General features: G+C 35.2%; 1 protein-coding gene across 1 annotated transcript in view; it reads left to right on the plus strand.

Annotated features, from left to right (window-relative positions):
- sulf1 (sulfatase 1) overlaps positions 1–15,041 on the plus strand; it is a 70,642-nt gene that overhangs the window by 45,376 nt on the left and 10,225 nt on the right. The window contains 9 exon segments of the mRNA NM_001003846.2: positions 12–140; positions 407–463; positions 3,899–4,034; positions 7,218–7,428; positions 10,241–10,496; positions 11,647–11,743; positions 11,830–11,924; positions 13,294–13,371; positions 14,180–14,352. Coding sequence (NP_001003846.1) covers positions 12–140; positions 407–463; positions 3,899–4,034; positions 7,218–7,428; positions 10,241–10,496; positions 11,647–11,743; positions 11,830–11,924; positions 13,294–13,371; positions 14,180–14,352 — 1,232 coding nt within the window.

Consider the following 15,041-nt stretch of genomic DNA (forward strand, 5'->3'; position numbering starts at 1 on the left):
TTATTCCAAAGGAACAACCATGTTGTGCTAAACATTGATCTGGCACCCACAATCCTGGACATAGCTGGCCTGGACACTCCACCTGATATGGATGGAAAATCCATCCTGAAGCTTTTGGAGCAGGAAAAGACTGGCAACAGGTGAGCTAAATCCTCTCCGTAAACACATAGTCAATTTTGCTTTAATTCAGTTCACTTGAGTTTAATGGTTTGTGCACATTTGGAGCTCATTTATAAAGAGTTTCTGGCAGGTAAAGAATGCTGGAAATGCTCTGCCACTCATGATGGCAGGACATGTTGAGCAGATTAAAATGTCATAATTCGGGCCAAGCCAAACACACGCTTACGGTATGCAAATGACACAAGGACTCGGAGAGAAATAAAATATTTGCGTTTTCATATTGCAGATTCAAACCCAACCGGAAACCTAAAGTCTGGAGGGACACATTCCTGGTGGAGCGGGGGTAAGGCAAACATTAGTCCCTCTCTTCTCAATCAGAGCATAAAATCACAGCAGAATGTGCAAAATACATTTGAATTGATTTACTGTATACGTGAGGCTCGCCGCAATCTCCATTCCAGAATTTTGCTGTAAAATCGCCAAAAGATAAGATCAGAAGTACATGTTATGATTTTAGGATTGCATTGCACAAACATCCTCCTTCCTTCACGTGTCTCGGTTTGAGTTCACCTAAAAATGTGGGAAAATGTTCTCATGCTGTAAAAGAGTCAAGCAGCTTAAACTAATTATTTAGTAACGAGTTTTATAAAAACAAATTTTAACTCCATTTCTCAATTCATAATATAACAGCTTTAAAAAAATTTTATAAAGTTGGCACAATTTGTGTTTGTTGGTACAATCGACAATTGCCATTCTGAATGATTGAATTAACCATTAACCTTGGATAATATATTTTTATATAGTAGTTAAGTCCAGCTTAATATGTTGTTTTAGCCAAGTCAAAGTGAAAATATTAGTTTAACAAAGATGTTTTGCTTTTCTTGGGATAGATTTCAATCGCTATCTAAACTTTGATAATCATAAAAAAAACAAATAAATAAATATTATTATTTTTATTGCTACTTTTATTATTATTATTGTTCTTGTTGTTGTTATAATAAATAAAACCATACAGTCAAAGCTGAATAAATCAAATTAATATTAGCAGCAACTCTACTATTAGCTCTTTAGGGTTGGCACATGACAAAGAAAAATAATAGCTCATATTTCTATATATATATATGGCACAAGCTTCTGGTATATACTGTAGCACAAGTCACCAACATGGTCTGAAAGAGATTAAACTAGCAACACATTTTCATTTTCAAGTTGATCCGTCAATTTAAAATAATCAGCAAATTGACACCATGATCAGACTTCTACCTTCTTTGATCAGAATTGTTCTCAGAGGCTAAACTCTTCAGTTGACAGCTCCAGACTCTCATTATCAGATATGTTTCAGTAACCCCACGACAGAAACAAATCCTTCCCTTAGGGAAATATATGATATTACCTGTGGTATCAGACTCGAACCTGATACGTGTGTGCTGCGTTTCCCTTGATTTCCATGACTGATCTGTGGAATGTGGGTATGGGAGAGAGTTTACCCTATTTAAAGGAGTAGTTCACCCACAATTTTTTTTTAAATCTGGCGTTGTTTACTCACACTAAACTTATTTCAACCCTTTCATATATTTTGAATGCTTGGAAACGGTTGACTTCCTTAGTATTTGTTTTTTCTGCTACTGATGTTGATGTAAGTTTTATTTATCTAGCACTATTAAACACAACCAAGGGTTGATCAGTGGGCTGCACAATACAATTCACAATAATTATATATATTGAAATGGTTACTAAAACAAAAACAATTGTCACTGATAAAATGCAATAATAATAATAATAATAATAATAATAATAATAATAATAATAATAATAATAATAATAATAATAATAATAATAATACAACATCTATGTTAGGTGTTTAGCATAGATTTAAAACAGTGATGATGCAGGTCTGATACAGAGCTTCACCCCTGCATTTCAGACTCTACTTATGAATGCATAACGATCTCTGGTATGATGACCAAAGAGACAGACAGGACTGATATTCAGTTAATAAATCAGACAGTATAGGCGGGGACCAAACCATTTAGTAATTTAAACACCAAGCAAAGCTCTTTTTAATGTACACAGCCAAACGGTGCAGAGAACGTAAAACCAGTGTAATGTGGTCATGTCTTTTGGTACTTGTTAAAAGCCTTGCAGTAGCATTTTGAGCTATCAGCAAGCGGGATAATGCTTGAAGTCAAGTTACAGCTTTTCAGATTTCTTCAAAATATCTTCTTTTGTGTTAAACAGAAGAAAAAACTCATAAAAGTTTGGTACCACTTGAGTGTATATATAGGACACTCAAGTGTATATCTCAAATCGTCACTCGCACAGAGCCGTCATTCTGTAAAATGTCATGTTATTGCTCCCACAGTCAGCCTATGCTTAGTTTCTCCTTAACACTAATTGAAAGAAGGTTTTCCAGGAATGGTGCAATCATGAAGCACATGGTTGATCAGTGCCGGCTGTTGCTTCCGTGACTCAGTAACTGTTGTGTATAAAGCCAGACCACGAACTCGAAACGTGTTTATACCAAAATGCCATTAATTCAACCTGTTTTTCACGGTCACGACAGCTCCCATTTTGTGAGAAGTCAGATTAGCAACTACTTCATTAATCAGTTGTGGTGAAATCATGCAGAGCACTGGATTTTTTTTTAGGTCAAATTAGTTTGGAGTGATTTCGAATGCCGTTCCAGTGATGTTTATATTTATAGAAGTGTGTGTTAGTTGAGTGTTGGATGAAAACAAAATGTGATGTTTGAGTGCTAACACTTGACAGTGTGATTCCGTGAAATACTTTAAAAGCATTTTGTAATCTTAGTGGATATTAATGTCAGTATAATTAATTGTATAAATTCATTTTTAATATTATTATAAAGATTGTTTCTTATTGTGAATATTAGTTAATGCATCAGGTGATCTTAATTGTTAGACCTTATTATTAAAGCATTATATTTATTATTGTACAGCATTTATTAATCATAATTGAACATTTACTAATGCATTATTAACATCCAAGTCCTTGCTTGTTAACATTAGTTAATGCACCATGAGTTAACATGATCTAACAATGAACTACTCTATTTTCATTAACTAACATTAACTAACATGAACAAATACATTAGTAGATGTATTGTTCATTGTTTGTTCATGTTAGTAAATGCATTAATTAACATTAACTAATGAACCTTATTGTAAAGTGTGACCAACAATTTAAGTAGGCATGAGTGATTGAATGTTTATTGTTGACTGTTAAAATTGGTACCACTTTAAAGAAAGGTTTAGTTTGTTAACATTATATAATAGCTAAAGCGACAGTTTAACAAAAAAGTAGTTCCAATCATTTCTGAGTTTATTTTTGTCAGTTGCACAAAAAAAGAGATATTTTAAAGACTGTTGGAAACAAGTAGCCATTGACTTCTATATAGTGAAAAAGGCTATGGCTACCAGTTACCAACACTCCATTATCTTCATTTGTGTTTAACAGACCAAAGAAACTGTGGAGCAGGTTTTTTAACAAATTAATTGAATAAAAACTGAACCAAAACTTTAACTTTTTGTGTAAACTGTCCATTTCAAGTTCAAACTATAGAATGAATATGCCCATTGACTGCCTGGAGAATCTGGGTTTCATTGTTTCTGCGAAATATATAAAACACTCAACAAAGCGGTTACGAGATGCTGACCTGGGTGGGACGGCTATGCTTTCCAGGCTTCCGAAAAACAGAGAGGCTGCCAACTTCAAATTGCAGCCTAACAACTTACCAAACATACATTTGTCATTCTAGCAAAATCCTGCGCAAGAAAGAAGACTCGGCAAGCAGCTTGAACACACAACACTCCAACAGCTTGCCAAAGTACAAGAAGGTGAAGGAGGTGTGTCAACAGGCCGAGTTCCAGACGCCCTGCGAACAACCAGGACAGGTATAAACTCCGATACAAAGACGCTCATTATTCTCACACATTGTCTATATTTGTATTTCTCACACCTATGAACATGCAGACTTACGCACAATGTTTGCTTTGAAGTTTTCAAAGTTTGGAGATAGCAAACTTTTGAGCTCCATTTTGAATCGTTCAGCATAATAATTTAAGTGCCAGAGATTGGAGTTTGTAGCACATAGCCAAAGTGGTTATATGTTTGGTGCTGCTGAAGTTGAAACCGATATTTACAACAAATGAAGGGAGTTAGGCCGTAGGGTTCTTTCATCATCGCATTGTGTGGCTGCTCTACCAGACTCTCTGTGGTGTGGCAATGAATCAGAGAGAGCTGAACATTACAAATTGGTACAATTTCAGGTAGCACAAATGCAGACAGTATTTCAAGGACTGCACTAATGCAAACCAGATTCTTTTTATGGTCAAGTTAAGTGTTTGCCTGCAACACTTTGTCTGGAAATTTGATTGAATGCAGAGAACTCGTTTGTGTGCGCTTGGAAAAAGCACACAGGGTTTCTGTCAACTTATTTTGGGCCAGCCACCTGCCAGAACATTTTTTGACAATTTGAAAATGTTATTTCTTTATTTACCTAATTTGAAGTCAGATTTTATGTGATTTGTTTTCTTAGTTCCTCGGGTTACATAAATACAGTACACAAGTCTCTTGTATTTGTTCAAATGCAGCATTAAGTTACATTAAACGTAGTGCAATATTATGGTTTTCACTCTTAGTCATATGGATTTCACTCAACAGAAAAGGAGGAAAGGAGGGATAAACATATATAAACATAGTAAATGAATAGATAAAGACTGAATATAGATCCTGTCCAAGGGTACTGTAGTGTGTTTATGGAAACAGAGCAGTGTATACAGCAGATGTATACATTGATACAGATAAAAATGTGAAAGGATAAATAGATGGATAGCTTGGTGGTTAGGTTAGTTTGTATGATATGTAGAAGGGTGGATGGATGGATGGCAGGATGGATGGATGGATGGATGGATGGATAAATGGGTGGATGGGTGGGTTGTTGAATGAATGGATTGATGGATAGAATGTTGGATGGATGAAGTGTTGGATTGTTGGATGGATGGGTTGTTGGATAGATAGATAAATTGTTGAGTGGATAGATTGTGGGATGGATGGATTGATGGATTGTTGGATGGATGGATGGATGGATGGATGGATGGATGGATGGATGGATGGATGGATGGATGGATGGATGGATGGATGGATGGATGGATTGGATTGGATTGGATGGATGGATAGATGGATGGATTGTTGGATGGATTGTTGTATGGATGGATGGTTTGTTAGATAGATTGTTGGGTGTATTAATACATGGATGAATGAATAGGTGAATTGTTGGATGGATTGTTGAATTGATGCATGTTGGATGGATGGATGGATGGATGGATGGATGGATGGATGGATGGATGGATGATGGATTGTTGGATGGATGCATGGATGGATTATTGGGTGGATTGTTACATGGATGGATGAATGAATTCTTGGATGGATAAATGCTTTGTTGCATAGATTGTTGGGTGCATTGCTACATAGATGGATGGATTGTTGAATAAATGCAGGTTGGATGCATTGATTGTTGAATGGATAGATGGATGGATGGATGGATGGATGGATTGTTAGATTGTTGGATGGATGGATGGATGTATAAATGGATTGTTGGATGGATGAATTGCTGGATGGATGGATGATGGATTATTGGGTGGATTGTTATATGGATGGATGAATGAATTGATGGATGGATGGATGGATGGATGGATAGTTGGATGGATGGATGGATGGATGGATGGATGGATGGATGGATGGATGGATGGATGGATGGATGGATGGATGGATGGATTGTTGGATGGATGAATGGATGGATGGATGGATAGATAAATGGGTGGATTGGATGGATGGATAGATGAATGGGTGGGTTGGATGGATGTATTGATTGATGTGTGGATGGATGGATGGATGGATGGATGAATGGATGGATGGATTGTTGGATCTAAATAGGGAACAGATATAGACATTGTTGATTGATATAATGTAACTCGATAGGTATAAATGTTTTTGATTGATGTCACTGTTTAGCATTTTTTTTTAATGCAAGCTTAAACTGCTTTAAAAGTTCTGTAGAATTATTACTGTTCACCTCCCTCTTACTGGTGAACTCTACTATTGTTCTGGTGTATAATTTACTCTAAAAAGATTGACATGGTTTAGGTGTTGAGCACAGACAAAGCTTGTAGAAGTTATGGTCTGCTACATCCAGATCAAGTCTTAGCTTGAATAGAGTATCAGTATCTGTTTTGGTTTCAATCTACACTCATTCTCTTTCTCAGAAGTAGTAATGTGTTAAAAAAAACATAGCAAAGACTACACTACCTTGCTCCTGCCGCAGTGTCAATGAGGGCAGTGTGTATGATTGAGGCTGTGTGAACGTTTATGTCTGTTTCTTCCTGAGTCTGAGTCGTGTCTCCGTCGTTCAAGTAGCGAGGCTTCACATAGTTGGCTGTGCCACTGTTTGCTTACGTCTGTTTGACTTCTGGCTATGTGGAGCCAGTTTCTGTGTGGATGTAAGGTACATGCTCAATGTGTGTTAGTGAGTGTGCGTGTTTGGCCGATACGTCTGGAGGAAACTAACGAGTGAAAGTGCTCAAACTAGCTTTGGCTTACTCCTTTTTGGTTTGCCGCCCTTCAAATAAACATCCTCACTGTGAACAGATACAGCATCACCCGCAGATACATAAACTCATTGACGGGCCTCCAGAGCTTCGCAGGAAACCAGAGCAGGGCTGTGGCCATTGTTTGGATGTGGTTTCCCATAGCTGTCTGTGCACATGTCTGAGCCGTGGTCAGTTTACAAAGCAAACAGCTCTGAGAAATTAGGAGATTAAGTCTAAATTGTCTTCAGATTGCTTCTTTATGGGAAAGAATTGTGAGGTGGCTCTTGTGCCGTGTGATTGTGAATTAATGGGATTACTTCACAGGCGCAGATGTTTGACCGCTAAGCTCTCAGCCGCTCACAGACAGAAGATTCATTTCATTCATAAAAACATCTGTGGTTATGCAAATGAGGCGGCTTCAGCACAATAAGTGGCTCCCCACACAAAAATCTCTGTCCTGCAGCTGAATTCCTTCTGTTTTTGGTACAGAAATGGCACTGTGTAGAGGAGGTCAGCGGTAAGTGGCGTTTGCAGAAGTGTAAGGGTTCTCTGAAGGAGGGATCTAAAAAGAGGACGAGGAGTTTGCGATCACGAAGCTACGACAACCGTGAGAAAGACTGCCATTGTGGTGAACGGCCTTACAAAGCAGCCAAAGCAGCACGACGGGCACACAGACAATTCGGACAGAGCAGTAACCCACGTAAGTATGGTTGTGTCCCAAATAACCCTATATACTCTTATATGTTTATGCACTCAAACATTTTGTATAAGAGTTTAGTGTCATCTCAAATGGAACTCTAACATTTTGTTTTGCGGAAAATTTAAATGGAAATTCACAATCCATGTTTATCAGTGGCAAATTAGTTAAATAAGAGACCAAATTACCTAATACCTGTCAGGAGTATAACCACATTCATTGTTGATAGCGGCATTTTCATTTACGTAGGAGAATTTTGCTTGCACAATCCAAAATAAAGTAATCCAACCTCAGTGCTTGATAGCTCCTGCCCTTCCGCTATGTGAGCAAAGCTGCAAACATGTGCATGAAGTGTTTTTCAGTTGAATAAATTGCATGATGGGAGTATTTAAATGCGCTTGTTTCTTTTCTTTTTAAATTTTCAGTGTAAACACACTACTTATGTTATTTACACTACAAAATGGTGTAAAATAGTGTGTAGATATGCAATTTGGGATGCACTTTTCCATTTTAAACAGCAAATTTGCAATAATACATTGTAAAAACAAATATAATGTTATTTTCTTGATAAAACAGAGTAAAGAGCCAAACATAGCTCTTAATGTTTTTTAAAATGATTTAAGTTCTTTTGAATGGAAGTTCCTTGTTCTGAAAAAAAATACAAATATTTTAGTATCCATACATACTGGAGTATTGATACATTTTGACTACTCAATTCATGAGTGCAACTGCTCAATGAGTGAAGAGGAAAGATCAAGACGATGGATTGAGTCTGTCAGCTGTCCAATCTTGATCGTGCAGAGCTTCAACACACTTGTCAAGATGTTTTAGTGAGTCTCATGACCTTGATTCACTTGTTCAGGTGTGCTGACGTAAGAGCTAAACTATGCAGAAAAGTGGCACTTTCTGAACAGCCCTAATGTAGGGTTGGCTACACACCAGTGAACTTTTTAGACTGTGGGTTGAAATTAACTCACTCGTCGCCACCTAGTGGATAAATGCTGTATGCTACAGAAAGTGAATAGATTTGAGTCAGTGTGACTGGGAACAATCTGATTTCTAAATACTAATGGTTTGAATCCCATGAAGAATAAACCTCAGTATTGGGCTACAAAATACTCATCATTTAGTTAAATTCATTAACTATAATAAATAGGGGAAATATATTAGAGAACAGTAGTAAAAATCTGTAAAAAAATGTATGTTTATGAAAGCAGTAATGCTTACTTTAAATCAGGGATGTCCAAACTCGGTCCTGGAGGGCCGGTGTTCTGCATAGTTTAGCTTCAAGTTTCTTCAAATACACCTGCCTGGAAGTTTCAAGTATACAGAAAGAGCTTGATTAGCTGGTTCAGGTATGTCTAATTGGGGTTGGAACTATGCAGGACACCAATCGCAGGACTGAGTTTGGGCACCCCTGCTTTAAATGTATTCAAGCAAACAACTCAAAATACAGTAAAATACTGTGGTGGAAAACTATTCATTAATTCTGCATTTTAATTTTTTTTTTTTCAGTCAGTTAATTCTCAAGTTTTGAGTGATTTGAAGTCATTGTTATATCCCAGTTTGGAGCTTTTGAATAATTGATTATTATTATTATTATTAGCATAACAATGTTGAAAATATGTTTAAAAAGCTCAACTGAATGCCTTTGGCATATTTTATGAATAGAAAAAACAACAATTCATTTAAAATATTGTCATACAAATACTGTATTTTGTTACAATATTAAAATGCATTAATTGCCACTGATAATCTATTTATTTAACATTTAATTCAAAATCTTCAAAAGTACAGTTTAAAAACAGGAAGGATCTCTTGAACATAAAGGGGCGAAGATAATTAAATAAAAAATGCAACTAATAAAACTAGACATGCACTGTTAAGGCATAAACTTGATGAACAGCACAGAAGCATTTAACTAAATTTGTACTGCTACATTATTACTATATTTATTACTATTTGCTGACAAAAAAAAATAACTGCTGACTGATTTACACAAACTGTCTCAATGGTAAAATTGTACTCAAATTACATTTTGTAAAGCTGTGTACGCAATACCATGTGTGGCATTAAAACGATGATGTAACATTTACTACATTATTTTATCATTATTATGAAATAATCTCATGAAATCTAGCGGATAAACCACTGAAAAAAATCAGTTTTTCTCTAACTATGATTGTAAGAACATTGAATCACATTTTTGTGCTTCCATCTGTTGGTGTTGAGCTGACATAACACATCTTTGTGTCAACTCTAGCAGTTTGTCTCTAGATCACGTGTCAAACTCAGTTCCTGGTGGGCCGCAGCTCTGCAGTTTACTTCCAACCCTAATTAAACACACCTGATCCAACTAATTGAGTGTGTCAGGCTTGTTTGAGATCTAGGTAAAGCTGTGGTCACACTTGAGTTTATGTGTGCGAAGTTCTGTTGTATGTCGCTGCGAAAAAAGCGAGCGATTTGTCTATGTTTTGAATTTCTGTCCAGAAGAGGTCATGTTTTTATCCTGGATTGGTCTAACGCAGTCAAGTGATGCGATTTCACCAAACTTGAACTTCACCAAGTTTAAAGATAAATTCACCTAGCTTGAACTTTGCACTGCATCAACCTGCGAAACTTGCCACATGACCTTGCGTTTTCGGTCTGATGCATTCGTGTGCGTATGAATGGAAGTCTATGGGGTTGTGACTGCAGCTTAAGTGTGCTGAAGCAGGGTTGAAACTAAACTGTGCAGGGCTGCGGCACCCCTGCTTTTTAGCTATGTATCATAAACATTGAAATATGTGCAGCTTACACTGATGTCCTCCCTCAGGATACAGACCTCGTTTTGTGCACACACGGCCAGCCAGATCCCTGTCAGTGGAGTTTGAGGGGGAAATCTATGACGTTGATCTGCAGGCTGATGATAAAACGCCACTCGAGCCTCGACCAATCAGCAAGCGCCACTATGAGCCAGAGCCAGGTTTTGATTCGGACTTTGGGTTGGAGTCTGATGACGGATCCGAGGAGATGCAGTCAGATGACACAAATGCTGTGGGGTACCCGAATTCTCTCAAAGTCACCCACAAGTAAGCCTCGAAGCATAATCTTTATTTTATTGTTATTAAAAAAATTTAAATGTGCGCTAAGTAATATTTTAAAAATTGTGTCAGAACCAATATCCAAAATCCACTTGCAGCCAATCAGCAGTAGGGGCGTGTCTTGTAATTAGAGTTGAGAAATCAAAAAGGGGCGTGATGTTAAGTTATGGGAGTGTTTATTTTTGTGCCTTCCGATATCAGAAACTGTATAAAGACATAAAGAATACAATAAATGAATACAATCGTTTTACACGATTTTCATATAGGATAAACAAGAAATGAGAGAACTAATTTTAATTTAATTTAATAAAAATAATTTAAATGAGGCTGCATGAAAGATCTCATCATATTTCTTCAAAACAGAAACACATTTCTAAACATCAGTTAATATAAGTGAGTCAATTAATTGTTTGACTTCTCATAAGAAGTCTGTAAGAGTACACTGTAAAAAAAATCTTGGTTGTCTTACATTTTTTTTTACTTTTAGAATATGATTAACTTGGTTTAATAAGTTACAATGCCCTAAAACATATACTGTCATGACTAATTGATCATTGATTTTATACTTGCTGGGAAATTATATTACCTACACTGTAAACATATATATATATAGTATATATATATATATATATATATATATATATATATATATATATATATATATATATATATATATATGTTTACAGTGTGGGTAATATAATTTCCCAGCAAGTATAAAAAAATTCACAGTAGTTTCTGAAGATTAAGGTTTTTAAAATAACAAAAAACATCCTTAAAGTGAAAATTAAAAGTCAAGGTACCCTTGGTAAAGCATATATAGTTCAAAAACAGTGATGAAATGTTGTTTAAAAGAAAGGAAAAAAAGACTTTCTATCTATCTACAGTATTAATGACAGTATTTTTTGATAAACATGCATTACAGGGGTTAATATTTTACAGAATCTTAAAGTACACTTTTATTCTATTAGGTATGCTCAATTTACATGGTAATAGCCATTTTTTCCTCCATTAAATGTTAAAAAAATTATAGAAATCTCAAAAATGTGTCTAACCAATATGCCTAACATTTGGCCAAATTTACTTAATTTTAATTAATTGAGGGTATTTGAATTGTTTAACAAAGTTGTTCTTTTCACAGGTGTTTCATTTTAATAAACGACACTGTGCGCTGTGAAAGAGAGATTTACCAGTCTTCCAGAGCATGGAAAGACCACAAAAACTTTGTGGATCATGAGGTAACCCCTGTTCAGCTAACTTGAATTATCTTTCAAATGTCTGCCTTTTAAATTGCATTATTGATTTTCAAATGCTTGTCTCTTAGATCGAACAACTTCAGGATAAAATGAAGAAACTGCGAGAGGTTAGAGGTCATTTAAAGAGGAGGAGACCAGATGAGTGTGACTGCTCAAAGAAAAGGTCAGTTGACATTTGTCTTTGATTTGTGTCATTTTGAGTCATGTAAAATGGATTGTTGGGATGTAACTCTGAGAAGACCATGGGAAAATGAATGGTCATCATTCTACTTCTTGTCCTGTTTACTACATTCATATTAATCAAAGGTTTGAGCCTTTTGAAAGCAATTTATGTTTTTATTTAGTGAGGGTGCATTACCAGTAAAGAATTTTATATTAGTTTAAATGGAAAGAAACTTTGAAGTACAAATAATTTTTTTAATATCTTTTAAATTTTTATAAAAAAAAATTTTGTTAAAAGTTTTTATTTTTTTTTGTTTTTATTTGTTTAGTTAGTTATTAAATTCAGTGCATTGTTAATCTAAAAGTGATAAATATGGCACTTTTTATATTTAGAGTATACTTTTTATTGTAGGCCACAGCTCTACAACTTTCTAGATTGACTTCCTGTCATTGTTCCTGGATGGCCGCAGCTCTGCACAGTTTAGTTCCAACCCTAATTAAAAACACCTGATCAAACTAATTGAGTCCAGGTTTGTTTGAAACCTTCAGGTAGGTGAATTGAAGCAGGGTTGCAACTAAACTGTGCAGAGCTTTGGAGTTCCAGGAACTAAGTTTGACACCCCTGTTGTAGAGTAACAGTAATAAACCTTTTCTCCTGTTCAATGTGTTCAACATATTTTCATATTAAAAAATTCTATGCATCAAGGAATTGTGAAAAACAAGTAGTGTTCTTGTTTTCAACAAAAAGTAAAATGGCATGAATATTTTTGATACTGATTAAAACTTTCTTTAACATTAGTGTTTTCTAAAGGTCATACAACACTAAAAACCAGTCATATCAGTAATGTTTCCAAAAAAAGTCATGTTGAAATTAAAAAAAAGGTTACAATGTCTCTTTTTCTAAAAGAATCTTATTATATTAACACTTTTTTATGTTAATCACTTAAGTTTGATATTTATCCAGAAACAAAATCTGAATTTTTCAATCCAGGTTAAAAAGATAATTCATCGTTTTAAATCAAAACAATAATATTCAATATATACTTTTTTTTAATTCATGTTTATTTCTGTAACGCTTTTACAATGTAGATTGTGTCAAAGCAGCTTAACATAGAAGTTCTAGTAAATTGAAACTTTGTCAGTCCAGTTTTCAGAATTGAAGTTCAGTTGAGTGTGATTTAATTTTTACGGCTGAAAGTCCAAACACTAAAGAGCAAATCCATCGATACACAGCTCCACAAGTCCCAAACTAATACTTAACAATTCTGATTTTGTTTTCGACTTCTATTTTTAGAAGTTCCAGAGATTTAAAAAAAAAATAAATCAGACTTGAATTGAATTTAGTGCTGTTCTCTCCTTATTACAACCAGCTATTTTAGCAAAGAAAGAGAGCAGAAAAACAAACCCGAGAGATTGAAGAATAGGAATGACCACCTCCATCCCTTTAAGTGAGTTTTATTTATTTTTTATTTTGTTGGTGTGTGTTCATGATGTGGCTGTCTATCGTCTTTAGTGTTTTCTCTTTGTCAATGTAATGCTGGATGTCTAGATCACTGTGGCATCTCTAACACACTTTGTCAACTGGGTGATTTGAAACACATTGATGTTGCTATATTACTATTACCAATATGGGTGTATATATTTTAATAATTTAAAATATAATCAAATCTTTTATGATCACTATTTTTTTCTTTTCTGTATTCTTATAAGCACTAGAATAGAAGTGTTTGTTGTTGTTGTTTTACATGTATATGTAATGCTGTATGATGATACACCATAATACACTCATAATTTGAAGACAAAAGTTATTTTAAAAATTAAAATAGACACAATATTTTAATTTCTATGCCTATAAAACTTAAATGTAAATGGATTCAAAATGAGCGATTTTGCCTTTGACTCATGTATTGTCGCATGCATGCATGTTTACTTGTTGTTGAACAGTTTGTACGGAGTTCTTTTCAGTCCATTGGTCACAGTTTTGTCAGGGTCATTACATTAAGAGCTCTTTTCCTAAGTATACAATAGCCTCTACCCATAACCATTAGCATAAAACTCATTTTGAAGCATAAACAATTGCATCTTGTGGTTTTAGGAGAGGGTGGTGAGTACACGATCCTTTCACTTTTCCCAGGACCTCTGACCCCATTTATGTGGAGTGCAGGCTGGTCTGACTCCCCCAATCATTGTGCAATTCACCTGGGACGGCGTTCCCTTTCACTCTGGCTCTAATGTCTCATTTATTTGTGCCACCAGAGAGGCCATGCAGGAAGTGGACAGCAAAGCTCAACTATACAATGAGATTCGTCGCAGGAAGAAAGAGAGGAAAGTGAGGAAGAGGCAGAAGAAAGGCGACGACTGCAGTCTTCCTGGCCTCACCTGCTTCACACATAATAATGACCACTGGCAGACAGCCCCCTTCTGGAATTGTAAGCAAATGCTCTCTTTTCTTGGTACAAAAAACAAGAGATGGTATTGGTTGAGGTGCAGTGCCCAAATGAATTATTCAGAGCAATAAACTGTGAATTAAATGTACTTTTTACAGTAATACTGTAAAACTTTCGGTTGTACACTCAAAATATTATTCTTGCTGTTTGTTCAAATTACTTATTTAAAACTTATTTAAAACATTACTTGAGTTTTTTTAGACAACTAACTGTTTTATCTTCATTTGCAATTCAGAGTTACCACAATTCTTTCATGTTGTCCCATCACAAGACGATTTTGTGGAACCCAGCATTTTTTACTTATACTATAGTACATATTTTGGACTAATGTTAATTTATGAGTGTACTTTTTTTTTTTTTTTTTTTTTGTAGTTGACCCTTATAGTTCAGTTCACTAGGTCAGGAGTCTAGACTTAAAAGTAAAAGGAAATTTAACTGATTATATTCACATTATGTAATGATGTCATTAATGTGTGTTGTCATTGTTGAAACTAAACCTAAGATACAAAATGAATACATATCTGATTTGTTTGGTAAATCAAAACAATGAACCTACTGTCAGTTTTGAGAAGCATACAATACAACTTTTTCAATTTAATAGCTAATTCATATGGATTTATAAGATCTCATTTGTACATTTTAGTGTAATTTCCTCATCCCCAATAAGTGGT

Source organism: Danio rerio, chromosome 24 (assembly GCF_052040795.2).
Source record: "Danio rerio strain M-AB ecotype USA chromosome 24, GRCz13ab, whole genome shotgun sequence".
Classification (NCBI taxonomy): domain Eukaryota; kingdom Metazoa; phylum Chordata; class Actinopteri; order Cypriniformes; family Danionidae; genus Danio; species Danio rerio.